This window comes from Astyanax mexicanus, chromosome 17 (genome assembly GCF_023375975.1).
Source record: "Astyanax mexicanus isolate ESR-SI-001 chromosome 17, AstMex3_surface, whole genome shotgun sequence".
NCBI lineage: Eukaryota > Metazoa > Chordata > Actinopteri > Characiformes > Acestrorhamphidae > Astyanax > Astyanax mexicanus.
In genome coordinates this window covers 20,415,191-20,429,643 of record NC_064424.1, presented here as the reverse complement: position 1 = coordinate 20,429,643, position 14,453 = coordinate 20,415,191, and the positions used below count along the sequence as shown (strand labels likewise).

Genomic DNA, 14,453 nt, shown 5'->3' with positions numbered 1-14,453 from the left:
TCCCTATCTAAACCAGTTTAAAGCACTTTTTATGCTTTATGAGTTACTTCATTTGTACAGTTTTAACTGTACAAAACAGTTCAGACTGTAAGAGCTGGTGCAGTAGAAGTTAGCTAGTGCTTACCAGTAAACAGACAGGGTTGGTATTTCTACCCTTGAATGTCCAAGAATATCAAAATTTCTTCAAAAGCCCTATCCGGGCAGGATTAGTTTCTCAGGGGGCCGCCTGTAAAAAATATTTCACGCTTAATGATATTTTACTACTCAGTGATAAAACTTTGGCATCCGAACTGCAATTGGAAAAAACAAGAGGGTCCTCCTGTGTGAGTTTTTTTTTTTGGCTTTCTCAGTCACAGGATATCGCGTTCAGTAGCTCCTCCATTTCCACCTGCTGTTATGTTTACGTGGATCTCCATGGAAACACGCCCGAAGTGTAATTGCGGTGCGTAGCAGTGGACAAATAGCTATTTTATTAAACGTGAGGTGACGAAACTCACAATATGTGCATCTGGACGGGAATAAAATTACTGGAGGACCACAGAGTTCAGTAAAAAACAGTAGATAATTCAGCCTGTTATTGTCTCAGGGGACGTCTAAGAAAAACATGTAGGACATGGTCGTTCTGAATGGGAATAAAATCACAGAGGACCCCCAGAAAAGAGAAAAATACCCCAGGACCCCCTAAATAATGAATCCTGTCTGCATAGGGCTAAAGACAGGGAAACAAGGCTTGGGTACATTGCAAAATTTGAGGATGTTCAGTCATCTGTAGTTTGTCTAGACCAAGTCAGTGAATGGGATCATTTACTTGGAGCCTTTCCCTTCTGCTTTGGTCTTGTTTTACACAAGGAAAACCGAAAGAGTAACAAATGCATCACATCAAACTTTGCTAATATGCCATTTCCACTTATTGGTCAGACCTGTCTGGGGCCGAGCAAGAAGGTAAATACAGGAAGAAGATCCCGTGTTTTGGATTGTAGCATGTTTTTCATTGTAATTTAATATAGAGCAGCAGCAGTCCCTAATGAACCCAAAACAAGCTCCTTTTCTTTTACTGGATTGGAATCTCGGATGTAAATACGCCCTGAGTGTGCCTTTAATTTATCGCTGCAACGTTAAATAAGGTTATAGCCTAAGCTTTTTTTTTAATTAAATACGTAAAAGGGCAGTTTACATTTACGTTGCGGATAAATGTAATTTATTTGGAATAAAGCTATCTGAAAGTTAAGAATTTTGTGGATGGAAGTCCCTGACCTAGTTATTTTTGTGTTGTATGAGTTTGAATGATCATTTAACCATAAGTTTATTGTGTTCAGCAAAAACCATATCAACAACATTCTGCTAGCTAGTGTTAAAGCTATCGTCAGCTTTTTTGGAGGCAGGTCTCCAAACCACAGGTTTCTTTAGCAGGATGTTATATGATTTTTTTTTATTATTTTTTATACAGTACAGATCTTTATTGTAATTATCACCACAAGCAGCAGGTAGAAGCAGACTTTTAAACAGAAATAATACAGCATCATAAAATGGTTGTCTAGGGTGTTTACAAATTTTAAATGCGAGATTAGGGGGAAAAAAAAAGTTAAAAACCTGTTAAGGACTGAAGGATGGACTGATGAACAGGGCTGTGGCTGTGCCTTTTGTCCAGGTCCCAAAATAATGTTCAGATCACTATTTAAGATTTGAAAAAAAAGGAAAGCAAGTCCTAATGCAAAAATAAACGTAAAATAAACCATTATTAGATATAAAATTCTTTTGAAAATCAGGTGGGGTTTGAAAATAATTATTATAGTATGTGAATTTTACAGTAATCACTAACAGCAGGTAAATTCATTCATGTAATTAAAGCCGGAGGATCGAGTCTTTATGAGGGACCTTTGTCCTCATTTGAAGTTTAATGCACTGGATACTATCCTCAGTTAGTCTCTGTGCTTTATTTATACATTTTTGATGCAGACTGCTCTTATTTCATTTGACAGGGTTCCATGACGGGAGACCCAAGCTGTGTTGATGAGATTTTGAAGGTAAATGCAACGTCGTGTTTGTCTCTAATTATCGGTAGTGATAGTGATTCTTATTATATGAATTCAGTTGTGCTTTGGTTTCTTTTTCCACTTCCAGGTTCTGTCGAACTCATCTCTTTCTTTTCTTTCTTTCTTTCCTTCTCTCAGGAAATGACTCAGACATGGCCTCCACCACTTACAGCTATTCATACTCCTTGCAAGACAGAACCTTCAAAGTTCCCCTTCCCTACTAAGGTCTGACATCACTGCGGGCGTCCAGCACTCTCCATTGACTTTAGTATGATTGTCGTAAGCTTGTGTCCGCTGTCGCTTCGTTGCGTGCAGTGCAGTGCAGTAGCAGGTTTTTTTAGCGTCCTTGGAGAGCTGCTGTTCTAGGAAAATGAGTCATGGTTGAGTCAGCATGTAGGATCAGGCACTTGGAGAATGAAGATGGATGTTAACTTAATGCTTTACTGATGTCAAAAAAAAAAAAATCTTTAGAGATTCTTTGTCAGATAAGATGCTGTAATGTGTCTGAAAGCTCTGAAAGCCATTTGAAAATCATGATCTCAAAGCCCTGTTAGAGTCTCCACCAACCGGGCTCCAGACGATGAATTAGCACCAGGAGCCAAGTGCTCATAAAAATGGTTAAGAATCACCAGTAGTTTTTTTTTTTTTTTTTTTTATAGGTGTGTATCAAATAATAGTAAGAAGTTGCTGTCTGTTGCCACTAGCAAGTTAATTGTTAATACCCTCATATTAATATTTGTGGTCACATTTACAACCGTTTTAGTCATAGACTTGAGCCTTGACAAATCTGCTTTGTGTTGCAGGATGCCCAGCACCCTGGTTTTGGACCGAGTAAGTATTCTGTTGTTATCAATATGAAGTGCTCTTACTCTTAATGGAATGTTTTTACTATGCAGAAAGAGTTGAACACTATGCCCAAAATGTAGCAACACTTTTGAATATGTTTTTAGTCATATTTATCTCAATTAAGAGTCAAAGGATGTTCATTTTTAATGGAGTTATACATTGCTTATAATTGTTTTTTTGCAATTAAACGTAGTTTGATCTTGGAATATCAAAATGTGTCCCTCAGTTAATCTATGTGATAACAGATAATGGTAGAGATCTTTCCAAACTAAAGTTTTTAATGTTTTTTTTCCCTCATAGAAAAATGTATCTCAGGAAAGGGCTCATCCTCAATTCCGCAGAATAAAGCATGCGACGGTGAACAGCCCACGTGAGTTGCCTGTTTGTTTTTCAGTATTATACATTAATTTCAAATTTTGATGTACCGTATTTTTCACACTATAAGGCGCACTTGAAATCTTGAAATTTTAAAATTTCCCAAAAATCGCACTGGTTTACCGGAACACTAACGGTCCTTCAGTGTAGCGATGTCGGGCTGCATATGTGTAGCGATGTTAGGCGACGTAAGAAGTTAGCCGCTAATGCTCCAGCTTTAGTGGAAATCTCAAAATCTAAGCTTACTGTAAATAAATAACAGTTTTGAGGAGAGAAATCTGTGTAGGTTTACATCCAGTGCTTGTTTGACTTGTCTGACTCATCTGAAAATGTTTTTTTTAATAATTACAGTTTTGTTTACTTTACAAGTGCTGTTTAAAATGTTCCTTATCTGATATGCGTTGTAGTGTGAAAAATACGGTACAACATGTGTGATTAATGCTGCGTTTCATTTGAGTTTTAATGTCAGAATTTCAAGACATTTCAACTGAAACGGTCAGTTTTAATTTTTGAGATCCGAATCCAAGATAATAAACAGTTGTAAAAAGCAGTGGTAGTAGTACACATTTTATTATTAGCTATCTCTATTTGTGTGTAATTAATTCAGTGGTACACACAGTACTTCTTTTTGAGATTTTTTCATGCATAATACACCATTACCAACTGAAACAAACAATAACCTGGGGCACAAAAAGTATTAGATAATTTGGTTGAATTCACCTTAAAATGCCAAAAAAGGATTGTCAAACCAGTTGTGGTAAACTTAATTCTTTAACCAACTTGTTTTAAAATATTGTTCAGTTATCGGAATGTTTAACTGAAATGCCTTGGGTATGGCATCATTCCCTGTTCCAACATCCGAGGTAAATGGAACGCAGCATTTTTAAAAAATCTCATTTTTGTATGCTTGGTTGTTTGAGTGTAGTATGTAGTAGTACATCTTTAATTACACTTTAAGTGCAGGTTTGATGGGTACTCTACAAACATTGAGAAGTGAATGTAATTACATGCATTTGCCTATTAGTCCTTGTAGTTAGTTCACTTGTAGCTGTAACTGTAGTATAACGGGTGTCATGTTATTGTGCATCTGCTCCAGTATGCTGCACGATGATCTGAAACTCAGCAGCAGTGAAGATAGTGATGGAGAGCAAGACCCTGCTAAAAGGAACACCTCAGCAAGGTACTAGAGCAGCACCTTAGAAAGCTACAGGCATCATTTTGTGTAAATGAAGACATGAAATTTGCCTTTTAAAATGACATTGAGTGATGAGAACATAGTCAGTTAAGATCTAAAGAGTATCATATTTTTTTTTTACTTTTTTTTTTAACAACATGAGCAGTTCTGTTTAGGATTATTTGAGATTTGTTCTGCAAAAATGTATATTTTTACATTTGGTTAAGATATTCCACATATTCCAAGAAAACTGCATTGGAAAAATCTTGAAGAATTTCCACACATCTCCAGAAATTGACTGGACAAAATTATTAGCGTAATTTTCTAAATTGTAAGAAATAATTGCATAGTTGCATAATTTGTGACACACCAGTTAAAACATCAAAGTTGTCTCAGTATTTGTCTGTGTATCACACTTAATAATCATATAATAATCATCTGGTCATGTAAGAACCAAAATTACAGTAAAGTTAGGACATTTGGGCAAACTCAAACAGACCTGTACTGCTGAAATTGGAGGTCTAGGAGAAAACCTCACTGTTGACCCAGAATTAAAAAGAAATAACATACCTGAGAGCTTTGGGACAGAACAGCGTTACTGCAGGCAAACATGGTGGAGGTTTAAAGACGTTTTGAGGTTGTTTGTGAAAGATTATTTATTTATTAATTTTTTTTTTTTTTTTTTTTTTTGAAGTTCAGTGAAAGGCCCAGTGTCAGAAAGCGAGGTCTTTGTCAGGATCATGGGTCTTCCAGCATGACAATGACCCAAAGCATACCATAAAAAATGAGACAAATAGAAAGTGCTGGATTGCCCTGCATTTAGTCCAGATATAAATCCAGAACACCTGTAGAGAGATCTTAAAACAACTCAATTGTAGTTGTTGTTAAAGTTGTTTGCAACTACATATTAAGAGGACAAGTCATTTTATCCAGTCAGTTTATGGAGTTCTTACATTTTATGTAATCTAATTTTACCATTTTAAGTAGACACAAAGTCATAGGTGTGAAAGTCGTGTGGATGTCGTAACCGTCTCATCACAACAAATCAATACAATTCCGTAAATTACATTTTTTAATGATTTAAATATTAGATTTTTTAAAAACAAGTTGAATATTAAATGTTTAGATCTATAAAAGACAGGTTATTTTATACACAAACACACATACACAAAATTACTTTTTTATATGTAAATGTGTAAAAAAAATGTGAATTTGTGTTACATATATCTGACCCCTATTTGTTGTGTGCTTTTTGTTTTTCTTCAGTAATAACAGTAATAATAACAGTGAAGTAGCGGAGCGAGAAGATTCTAGCAGCCGCAGTGGCTCAGACAGCAGCTCTGGATCTGAGAGCGAAAGTGAAAGCAGTTCCACTGACAGCGAGACCAATGAACCACCACGCGCAGCTTCACCTGAGGTGACACACTGACACCATGAGTCTATAGACAGTTCAAACCAGTATTGGTATTAAATATCACTTATCCCAGGTTCACACTACATGACTTTGTGTGTAGTTAGGTCATAGTGCTTGTTCACACTACACGACTGGTTGTGCTGTAATCGCGAGTCATTTAGTTCGTGACACAGGGTCACAAATTACAAAATCGAATTGCTGCTCTCTAGAAACACATTTTTTTATATGGAGCAATTGAGCAAAATCATTTTTTATGAATGTCTAATCATTTTATACTGAAATATATGTACTTATTTCCTCAACGCAGAACTATATCAATTGTTTCAGCACCAGACATCATTTTTAAGGTTTTAAACTCCAGTTATAAACCTTTTAAACATGGTTTAGGCTTAAACTCACCAACCAATCAGCTCACAGTAGCAGTAATGCTAGCACCTCTACTGCCTAAAATACATTTGCTGTAAAAAAAATTGAGTGATTAGTAAAATGCTTTATTCTGCTTTATAAAATGAAAGAAATAGTCAGAACAAGAAGTTATCAGCTTAAGTACTAATTTTAATTGAACTTTTTGCTTTTAGCTCCTTTTACCTCTCTGGTGTTGTGTTTTATCAGTCATTTCCTAAATAAGCAGAAAGTGGTCAGACTCTCCATAAATAGATCTGGCAATGCTGAAGATGCATTTTGGACCTGTGGTTCTCTCTTTATAAGTGATCCCATTAGCTGTAGGTAGCCACTGCTCTTAACTCCCAGTTGCGCACAAATATTTGCCAGACACTGGCAACTCGTCGTTGAGCACTCAACGATGGCTTACCCTGAAAGACTGAGAGAGCGCTGAGTAATCGCCAACTTGCTGCCAAGCAGACTTTTTTTAAGTGACTGCAACACTAGGCTAAAATCTTTTAGTGTGAACCTGGCATTAATCATACATGGTCATACCTTCTGCCCTTTTGCCCAGTGATCAATACTTGAGATTCTTAGCAAGAATTTGATTTGGTACACGTGAACATTTCAGAATTAACGAATAGAGTGTGTGCTTTATTGAGATTTGTGCTTTAGCTTGTGCTTCTTGTTTTTCATACATACCAGCGTGAACCCCACAACTGGCAACTCGACAACTGGTTGTCCAAGATGGAAGACCGTGAGGCCAACACGGGTCGAGGCTACGGCAGCCAGGGCTCCAAGGACTCTACGCCTACTCCAGGTCGAGACCTGCGAGCCGCACAAAAGGGTTCAGAAAGCGGCCGGGGCCGGCAGAAGTCTCCTGCTCAAAGCGAGGGTGGTGGCTCCAGCCAGAGGCGTGTTGTGGGCAAAAAGCAGCCCAAGAAGCCGGAGAAGCCACCTGTGGTGGAGGAGCCTAAAGGTGGACTGAAGGTGGAGAGTGAACCACCACCTGAGATTCCACCACAACGCGCCCGGGCGCCTAACAAGGGCCCGCGCAAGCCCAACATTAAGAAGGAGCCCAAGTCATCATCCTCACCCCGTGCAGCACAGGAGAAGCGCAAGCCTAAGGGACCAGCCAAGCCTCTTCAAAAGTCACGGGAGTTTGTGGACACTGCCTCATCATCGTCTGACTCTGAGGGCGAGGAGAGCGCGCCCTCCTCTTCACAGACGCCCAAATATCCAGAGAGCATCCGTACGCCCGTTTGTGTCTTTTCACCCATGGAGGGCACAGAACTGCTATCGCCACTCAGTGACCCTGACGACAGGCCACCACCCCCTAGGCAGCTTCTGGTCACCATTGACCTGAACCTGCTGAGTCGTGTGCCTGGTAGGCCTTACAAGGACTCCGAAGTGAAGGTGGAGAGAGAATCAGCAGGAGAGAACAAGGACTTCCAGAAGCAGCCAGGGGAGAAATCAACAAGCAAGACCAAGAGAAAACATAAGGTAATTTTATTTAAGCTGTTCAGTAATTTGCCACAGGATTATTAAGATAAAAAAAAATTGAGTATGATAAATAAGAGCCCACTTAAAAACGATGAGTTTCTTTGATTTTACCAATTTGAAAAACTTTGGAATATAATCAAGAGAAAGATGAAAGATCACAAGCCATCAAACCAAGCTGAACTTCTTGAATTTTTGCACCAGGAGTGGCATAAAGTTATCCAAAAGCAGTGTGTAAGACTGGTGGAGGAGAACATGCCAAGATTAATGAAAACTGTGATTAAAAACCAGGGTTACTCCACCAAAAATTGATTTCGGAACTCTTAAAATGTGAATAAATTAATATGAACTTTTTTTTGTTATATCAGCAATTTCTCATTTTCAGGTAAAAAAAAATGTGTTTTTACCTGAAAAGGAACCCCAACATTGTTCAGTTGATCCGCTTCTAATAATCGGGCCAAATTTTGGTCTGTGACACGTTTCACACCTGTTATTTTAGTTCTGTCCAAACCAGGTAGGCGTAAAAGCACTATAAATAAGCCTTGATCTTTTTGATAACTTTATTTTCTTATTAAAATCTATAAAACTGAATTTTGACATATATAAATCAAATGAGGTGTTCGTCAAATGTAGTGTGGAGATAGTTTTATTAGGGCAAGTATAAATTGTTTTGGATAACTTCCTGTTTGTGCTTTAACCTTTTTAACCACTTGGATGTTTTGCTTGTAGCCTGATGAAGAAAGCCTTAAGCCAGAAAGCAAGAAATCCAGGCTGGAAGAGAAGTCTTCACATCATAAACCGAATAAGGAGTAAGTGGAAGTTTCCTAAAACACTTAAGACTGGTAACCTTAAATGTGAGTGTCACATTCTACTATATCCCTCAGTTTGTCATGTGTTTGATAGTCGCTTAATATGTGTGGTATCTCTGCTAGGTCATCGAAGCGGAGTGTGAATAAGGAGAAAGAGCCTGTGCCCTCTCCCTCTCTGGCCCTCCCACGAATCCCCAAGCCGGAGCACCAGGGCCGCAAACGCACGGCTAGCCAGTCGTCCTCCTCGATGCCCAGCAGTACCAGCAGCAAGGAGGGCAGTAAGAGCAGCTCCAAGCGAAAGAGCGAGGACAAACAAGGTCGCAGCAGAGAAACAAAGGTTTGTGTTTATGGTCCAGTCTAAACAGCGACTTAATGGGAATGCTTCACAACATGTCACATAGACAGTGACATTTCTGTAATATTAAAAAAAAAAAAAAATGCATGATTGTTGGTTGAATTTAGCAATTTGAGGTTACGATTAGGGGTGAACTTGAATGAGAATATTTTAGAATATGATAAATTATGTTATTGTGATAATCAAAATTAGACCTATTGCGATATATTTAAACCACTTAATTAAAAAAAAATCTGGAATATAATTCTCAAATTCCATCAAAACAGGCTTGAGCTCTTACTGAGCTGCTTAATTTTTTGCACCAGGAGTGGCACAGTGTTATCCAAAAGCAGTGTGTAAGATTGGTGGAGGAGAACATGCCAAGATGCATGAAAACTGTGATTAAAAACCAGTGTTTTATGCACCAAATTTTGATTTCTGAACTCTTAAAACTTTATGAATATGAACTTTGCATTATTTGAAGACTGAAAGCTCTGCATCTCAGCCATTTCTTATTTTATGCTAATAAATGCTCTTAATGACCATTTTTATTTGGAATTTGGCAAAAATATTGTCTGCAGTAGCTTTTTGTAGCTTTTTCAGAGCTGTTTGTCACTAAAATTATTGAGATAAACAATATTATTGTCATTCTAAGACCATTAAATGCAACAGCCATAAAGCTAATAGAATAGCATTACAAGGCATTTATGCCATTTTAAATAAAAAATAGTGTCTGAAAATGTCTTTAATTAAGAATTAACCAGCCTTCTCTTTCGTTGTGTGAATGTTAATGTTTTTCTCATTTTCCTTTCAGGAGAAGAGCTCAAAGACAGAGAATCAGCTTGCTGTACCTCCTCTCTCTCCAGACAGTTCAAAGAGATCAAAACTGCTCTTCGAGGACAGGTAAAATAATCATCCATTACTGTTGCATAAATCAATGCTGGAAATGTTGCTGAATGTACATTTTACCTGAAAGTCCCTGTGTTTAAGAACAGTACTGTGTGACTGAAACCATGATGAATTGTTTTGGGACAATACTCCAGCATCAGCTGGAATTTGATGTTCCAACCTTCACTCAACTAAGTTTAGCTTTTGTAATGGAACTTAATAGGAAAGGGAAAAATGAGTAAACACACAGTTTGGATAAAAGAATTTGGACACCTGCTTAGTCATTGTTTCTTCCAAAATCAAGGGGATTAAGAGAGAGGTAATTTTGCTTTTTTTGGAGTATCGTATTTTCCACACTACAAGGTGCGCTTAAAATCCTTTTATTTCCCCAAAAATCGTCAGTGCGCCTTATAGTCCGTTGCACCTTGATGAATTTTACCAGTCAGGTTGTAAGGAGCAGTAAAGCCATTCTGCTGAAGTACAGAGTTATACAGGAGTTTCAGTTTAGTTCTCCAGTACCAAGACTGGAGCAGTATTAGCATTAGCCACTAACTTAGTTAAGCGCTATCTCTTTCTCAGTTCAGAGTTGAGTATTATCAGCCTGTGTCCTGCTGCTAATACCGGCTACCACTGCAGGAGCAGCATTAGCATTAGCCGTTAACCATGCTAAGCACTAGCTATTTTGCCATTCAGAGGCAAGTATTATCGAACTGTGGTCTGTGCGTTTACTGTGTTAAAATGAGCTACGTGGCACAAATCGCTAGCTAATTTCTACCTGGCTTACCGGAAAACTCATAATAACGCTCTCCACGGCTAGCGTGGTTAGTCGCTAATGCTGCCCTAGTGGAAATCTAAGCCTCATATAAATAAACAAAAAAAAGATTTTTTTTCATAAGCAGTTTCTCAGTTTTTTTTTTTTTACACAGTTTTGTTTACTTAGCTAAGCTTCACTTAACTTAGTTACCCTCACCACCACCCAGAAAGTGGCGAGACCTGCTGATTAGAAGGGAAACATGACATCCCTTGTAGTCCAGTGTGCCTTATGTATGAAAATAGTCCAGAAAATAGACGTTCATTTATAGTGCACCTTATAGTGCGAAAAATACGGTAACTGTCTCTACTGTCTTAACAAAGCCTTCTGTTAAATTGTAAAGCATTGCAATACGAGTTTGGTTACATTTAGTGCCAAGAATGTATTTTACATCATCCCCAGCTCCCCAGCTTATCCCAGGAGTATTGAATAGAGCACCAGCGTTCCACAGAACATTGTTCCACTTCTCAGTGATATATATTAGCACATATAGTTTAGTTGCAATTTGGCATTAAGGTCCAGAACGAGGTTGTGTCTTATGTTGTGGATACAGGTTACTTTTGTGTCTTTACCATATTATGACTGCTGTTAACAGTAAAAGACCTTTAGAAAGGTCTATAGAATAGATACTAATTGCACTAATTGCATCATCCAGTAAGTCAAAATATTTCCTCTGGTTTACAAAATGTGTAAAATTAAATCTAATAATCTGTACCTAAACCTTCACTCATCTCATATTCTTCATAATTAGATGGGCAATTTAAGGTCTCTCATGCTTCTGACATTTTCAGGGTTCATTCTGCTGACCATTACCTCCAAGAGGCCAAGAAGCTGAAGCACAATGCAGATGCTCTGGTAAGGACATGTTTGTCTTTTACACATATACTATTGGGTGCTGCTCACAATGACATGACATTTCTGTGGCCCGTATTCAGCTTGAATATGGAGCTGAACTGAGACGTGTTCTTCCCTTAGAGCAAATTTATTGTGTGCAATAAAGAAGCAAAAACAGAGTTTTGAAAATAGCTTTCATTTCTGTGCACAATTGCAACTAGTGCTGCAACAATTGGTCAGTATAATCGACAATGTCAGTTATTTAAATTTGTTAACTACAGATTTCATTGTCGATTAATCGTAAATTTGTAATAGTAGCATATTACAGAAGTGCTGGGGACAGAAGCGCAATGGGTGATGGGTAAATGGCTCACTCACACAGATTACAGATTTACTCACTACATATCAGTACTTTCCACGTTTAAACAACAATTAGACATTTAAATGCCTTTTAAATCTCATGTTCAGCTGTTTTTGCATGGCAGAAATAATCCCTGACTAATCATAAAAATAATCATCAGATTAGTCGACTACCAAAATAATCATTAGTTGCAGCCCTAATTGCAACAGTAAAATGAAGGTGGCCTGATATCAACTAACATGTAATGTTTAATGTATTATTTTCTTTGTCTTCCTTTGATATCTCATAGATGGACAGGTTTGAGAAGGCTGTGAATTATCTGGATGCTGTGGTCTCCTTTATTGAATGTGGGAATGCCTTGGAGAAAAGTGCCCAGGAGGCCAAATCCCCTTTCCCTATGTATGCTGAAACCGTGGAACTCATCAAGTAAGCGTTTTTAATGAAGCACCAAACATGTGAGCTGCATTACAGTGTGTGTGTATATAATTTGTACATTTTGGCTGTGCTTTCATCTACAGCCTCTAGGTGCCCTCTTGATTCCATGTGACACATAGGAATGTTAATCTTCTCTAAGAGAAGCCAGAATGTCATGTGTGTTCTCACGTGTCTGTGTGTGCTTTGTTGTAGGTACACTATGAAATTAAAGAGCTATATGGCACCAGACGCTACCTCAGCAGACAAACGGGTAGCCGTACTATGGTAGGTGGACAGTTGCGGAATGGATTCTACATGATTGTTAGTCTCTGTATTCAGCCTCTGTTGGGTTTTCCTGTGCAGATTTATTATGTCATTGAGTCACGTTGACTCACACGCTGCCCCTGCTGAGCAGAGATTTAGGAGACACTTTATTGTTTACAAAAAGTAAAAAGAGTATACTGCATTTTTTTTTGCACCTTTTTATATCTTAAAATCCTTTAATTGCTCCAAAAATCATCAGTGTGCCTTATAATATGAATTCTACTATTCAGGTTGTAAGAAGCTTTAAAGCCACTCTGCTGAAGTACAGCATTATAAAAGAGTTTCTGTTTAGTTCTCCTGCACTGAGGCTAGAGCAGCATTAGCATTAGCCGCTAACCGCACTAAGTGCTAGCTTTTTCACCATTTAGAGTTGAGAATTATTGTCCTGTAGCCTACCTTAGTGTATGTTACGTATGTAAGAATGTATTTATTCAAGTTAATTGTGGAACTCTTCTTTTGATTTATTATTCTTTTGAAAACATTGTTTCAAAACACCTTAAGTGAAAGTCAGTGTAAAAAGAAAAACCTACTTTGATATTATGTGTTTGTCATTTTGTCAGTTGTAGATTAATTTACTGAACTCTATTCACACAGTCTGAGGTGTCAGTCTCTCCTCTACTTGAGACTCTTCAAGCTGAGGAAGGAAAGTGCACTGAAGTATTCCAAGACACTCACTGAACATTTAAAGGTAGGTTTAAATTGTATACACAGGATTTATCCTAGTTTTATATAATATTACTAAGATTGAACCCAACACAGTTCTTTTAACAGTGTATGTACAGTTTAATATGAGGAAGGGTTTTGTGATTGTAATTGTGTGTTTTTTTTGTGTGTTTCAGAATTCATTGAGTAATACTCAAGCTCCCTCTCCTGGAATGGGAAAGTAAGTGTTTTTTTTTTTTTTTTGTTTTTTTTTTTTTTCCCCTCTTGTTTTTTTCCTCTCATCCCTTTCAAAGATCAGATGGAATTTCTATAATTCCTAGAAGCACAGTTATGTTGTGTTTTGTAGGTTTATGACTGAATGAATAAAGTTTAATCAATGCTATTTTCTTTTTCTTTGAGTATTAGATATTAGATACTCATGCTCTCCAGTTTAAGACAAACAATATTCTTCACTATATCCTGGCACATATAGATGCATTCATTATTAGTGGCAGCTTCTTAAATACTGCTATTCAAATACTGTCCTGTGCTTAATTCAGGGATTTTATTAAAATATTTTAATTAATCTGAAATAATGATAAAAGATTAGGCATGTATTGGGCCAGTATTTCTTTTTAGCACTGACACCTACAATATGCTTGTAAAATACGTTTTAACACCCTATAGATTTAGGAGTGTATAAACCTAAATCTTTAAAAATTATATATAAATTATCTTGCAAACACTATATAGTCAGCAACATGTCTTTCATTTATTTTGATTACATTTTTTTTCGGGTCATTCTGTTTTGACTCGATGTATCAGAAGACATTCGTGTCACTTTTTGTAATGGAAAAAAAAATAATTCTGAAACTCTTCTTAATTCTCTAGATGTTCTGTAGCAGACTTTAAACGCTGAGTTTTGTGATGAGGTTGCAGATAATGTTTTCTTATTATGACTCTTTCGAGCAGATGAGACTTGTGAAAGCAGCGTTGCACAGGGAAATGGTGCACCGCCACTGTTGACTCAGCTAAACTTTCCTGCAAATATTTTGGCAGTCGTATGAGAGTTGGCTGATATGTTGAAAACAGTAATAGCAGAAAGCCTCTGCAAATGCTTTGTTTGGGCGTCCAAACTACAGTGATATTTTATCTTTAATTTTTTTTATGTTATACATTTAGGTTTTGCATTTTTTGTTTAGTGAGCTACAGAGACTTGAAGTTGATTCATAAAGTGTAAGGCATTGCTGTTATACTATACTGACATACAAATGGACCATAACCTTTAACATACTTCCTCTGCCTCCTCCTGC

At 37.4% G+C, this 14,453-nt stretch overlaps 1 protein-coding gene across 5 annotated transcripts in view; it reads left to right on the top strand.

Moving 5' to 3' along the window:
- The window catches only part of aff4 (AF4/FMR2 family, member 4), a 40,226-nt gene that overhangs the window by 19,221 nt on the left and 6,552 nt on the right, over positions 1-14,453 (top strand). For 4 of the 5 annotated variants that reach the window (XM_049466303.1, XM_049466301.1, XM_049466300.1 and 1 more), the window contains 15 exons: positions 1,980-2,024; positions 2,172-2,258; positions 2,837-2,864; positions 3,180-3,249; positions 4,351-4,434; positions 5,695-5,845; positions 6,929-7,726; positions 8,453-8,532; positions 8,656-8,869; positions 9,681-9,769; positions 11,357-11,420; positions 12,050-12,186; positions 12,388-12,459; positions 13,093-13,186; positions 13,338-13,381. In XM_049466303.1, the coding sequence (XP_049322260.1) occupies positions 1,980-2,024; positions 2,172-2,258; positions 2,837-2,864; positions 3,180-3,249; positions 4,351-4,434; positions 5,695-5,845; positions 6,929-7,726; positions 8,453-8,532; positions 8,656-8,869; positions 9,681-9,769; positions 11,357-11,420; positions 12,050-12,186; positions 12,388-12,459; positions 13,093-13,186; positions 13,338-13,381 (2,057 nt within the window). The remainder of the gene's footprint in view (positions 1-1,979; positions 2,025-2,171; positions 2,259-2,836; positions 2,865-3,179; positions 3,250-4,350; positions 4,435-5,694; positions 5,846-6,928; positions 7,727-8,452; positions 8,533-8,655; positions 8,870-9,680; positions 9,770-11,356; positions 11,421-12,049; positions 12,187-12,387; positions 12,460-13,092; positions 13,187-13,337; positions 13,382-14,453) is intronic. The other variant, XM_049466302.1, reaches the window with a different exon arrangement.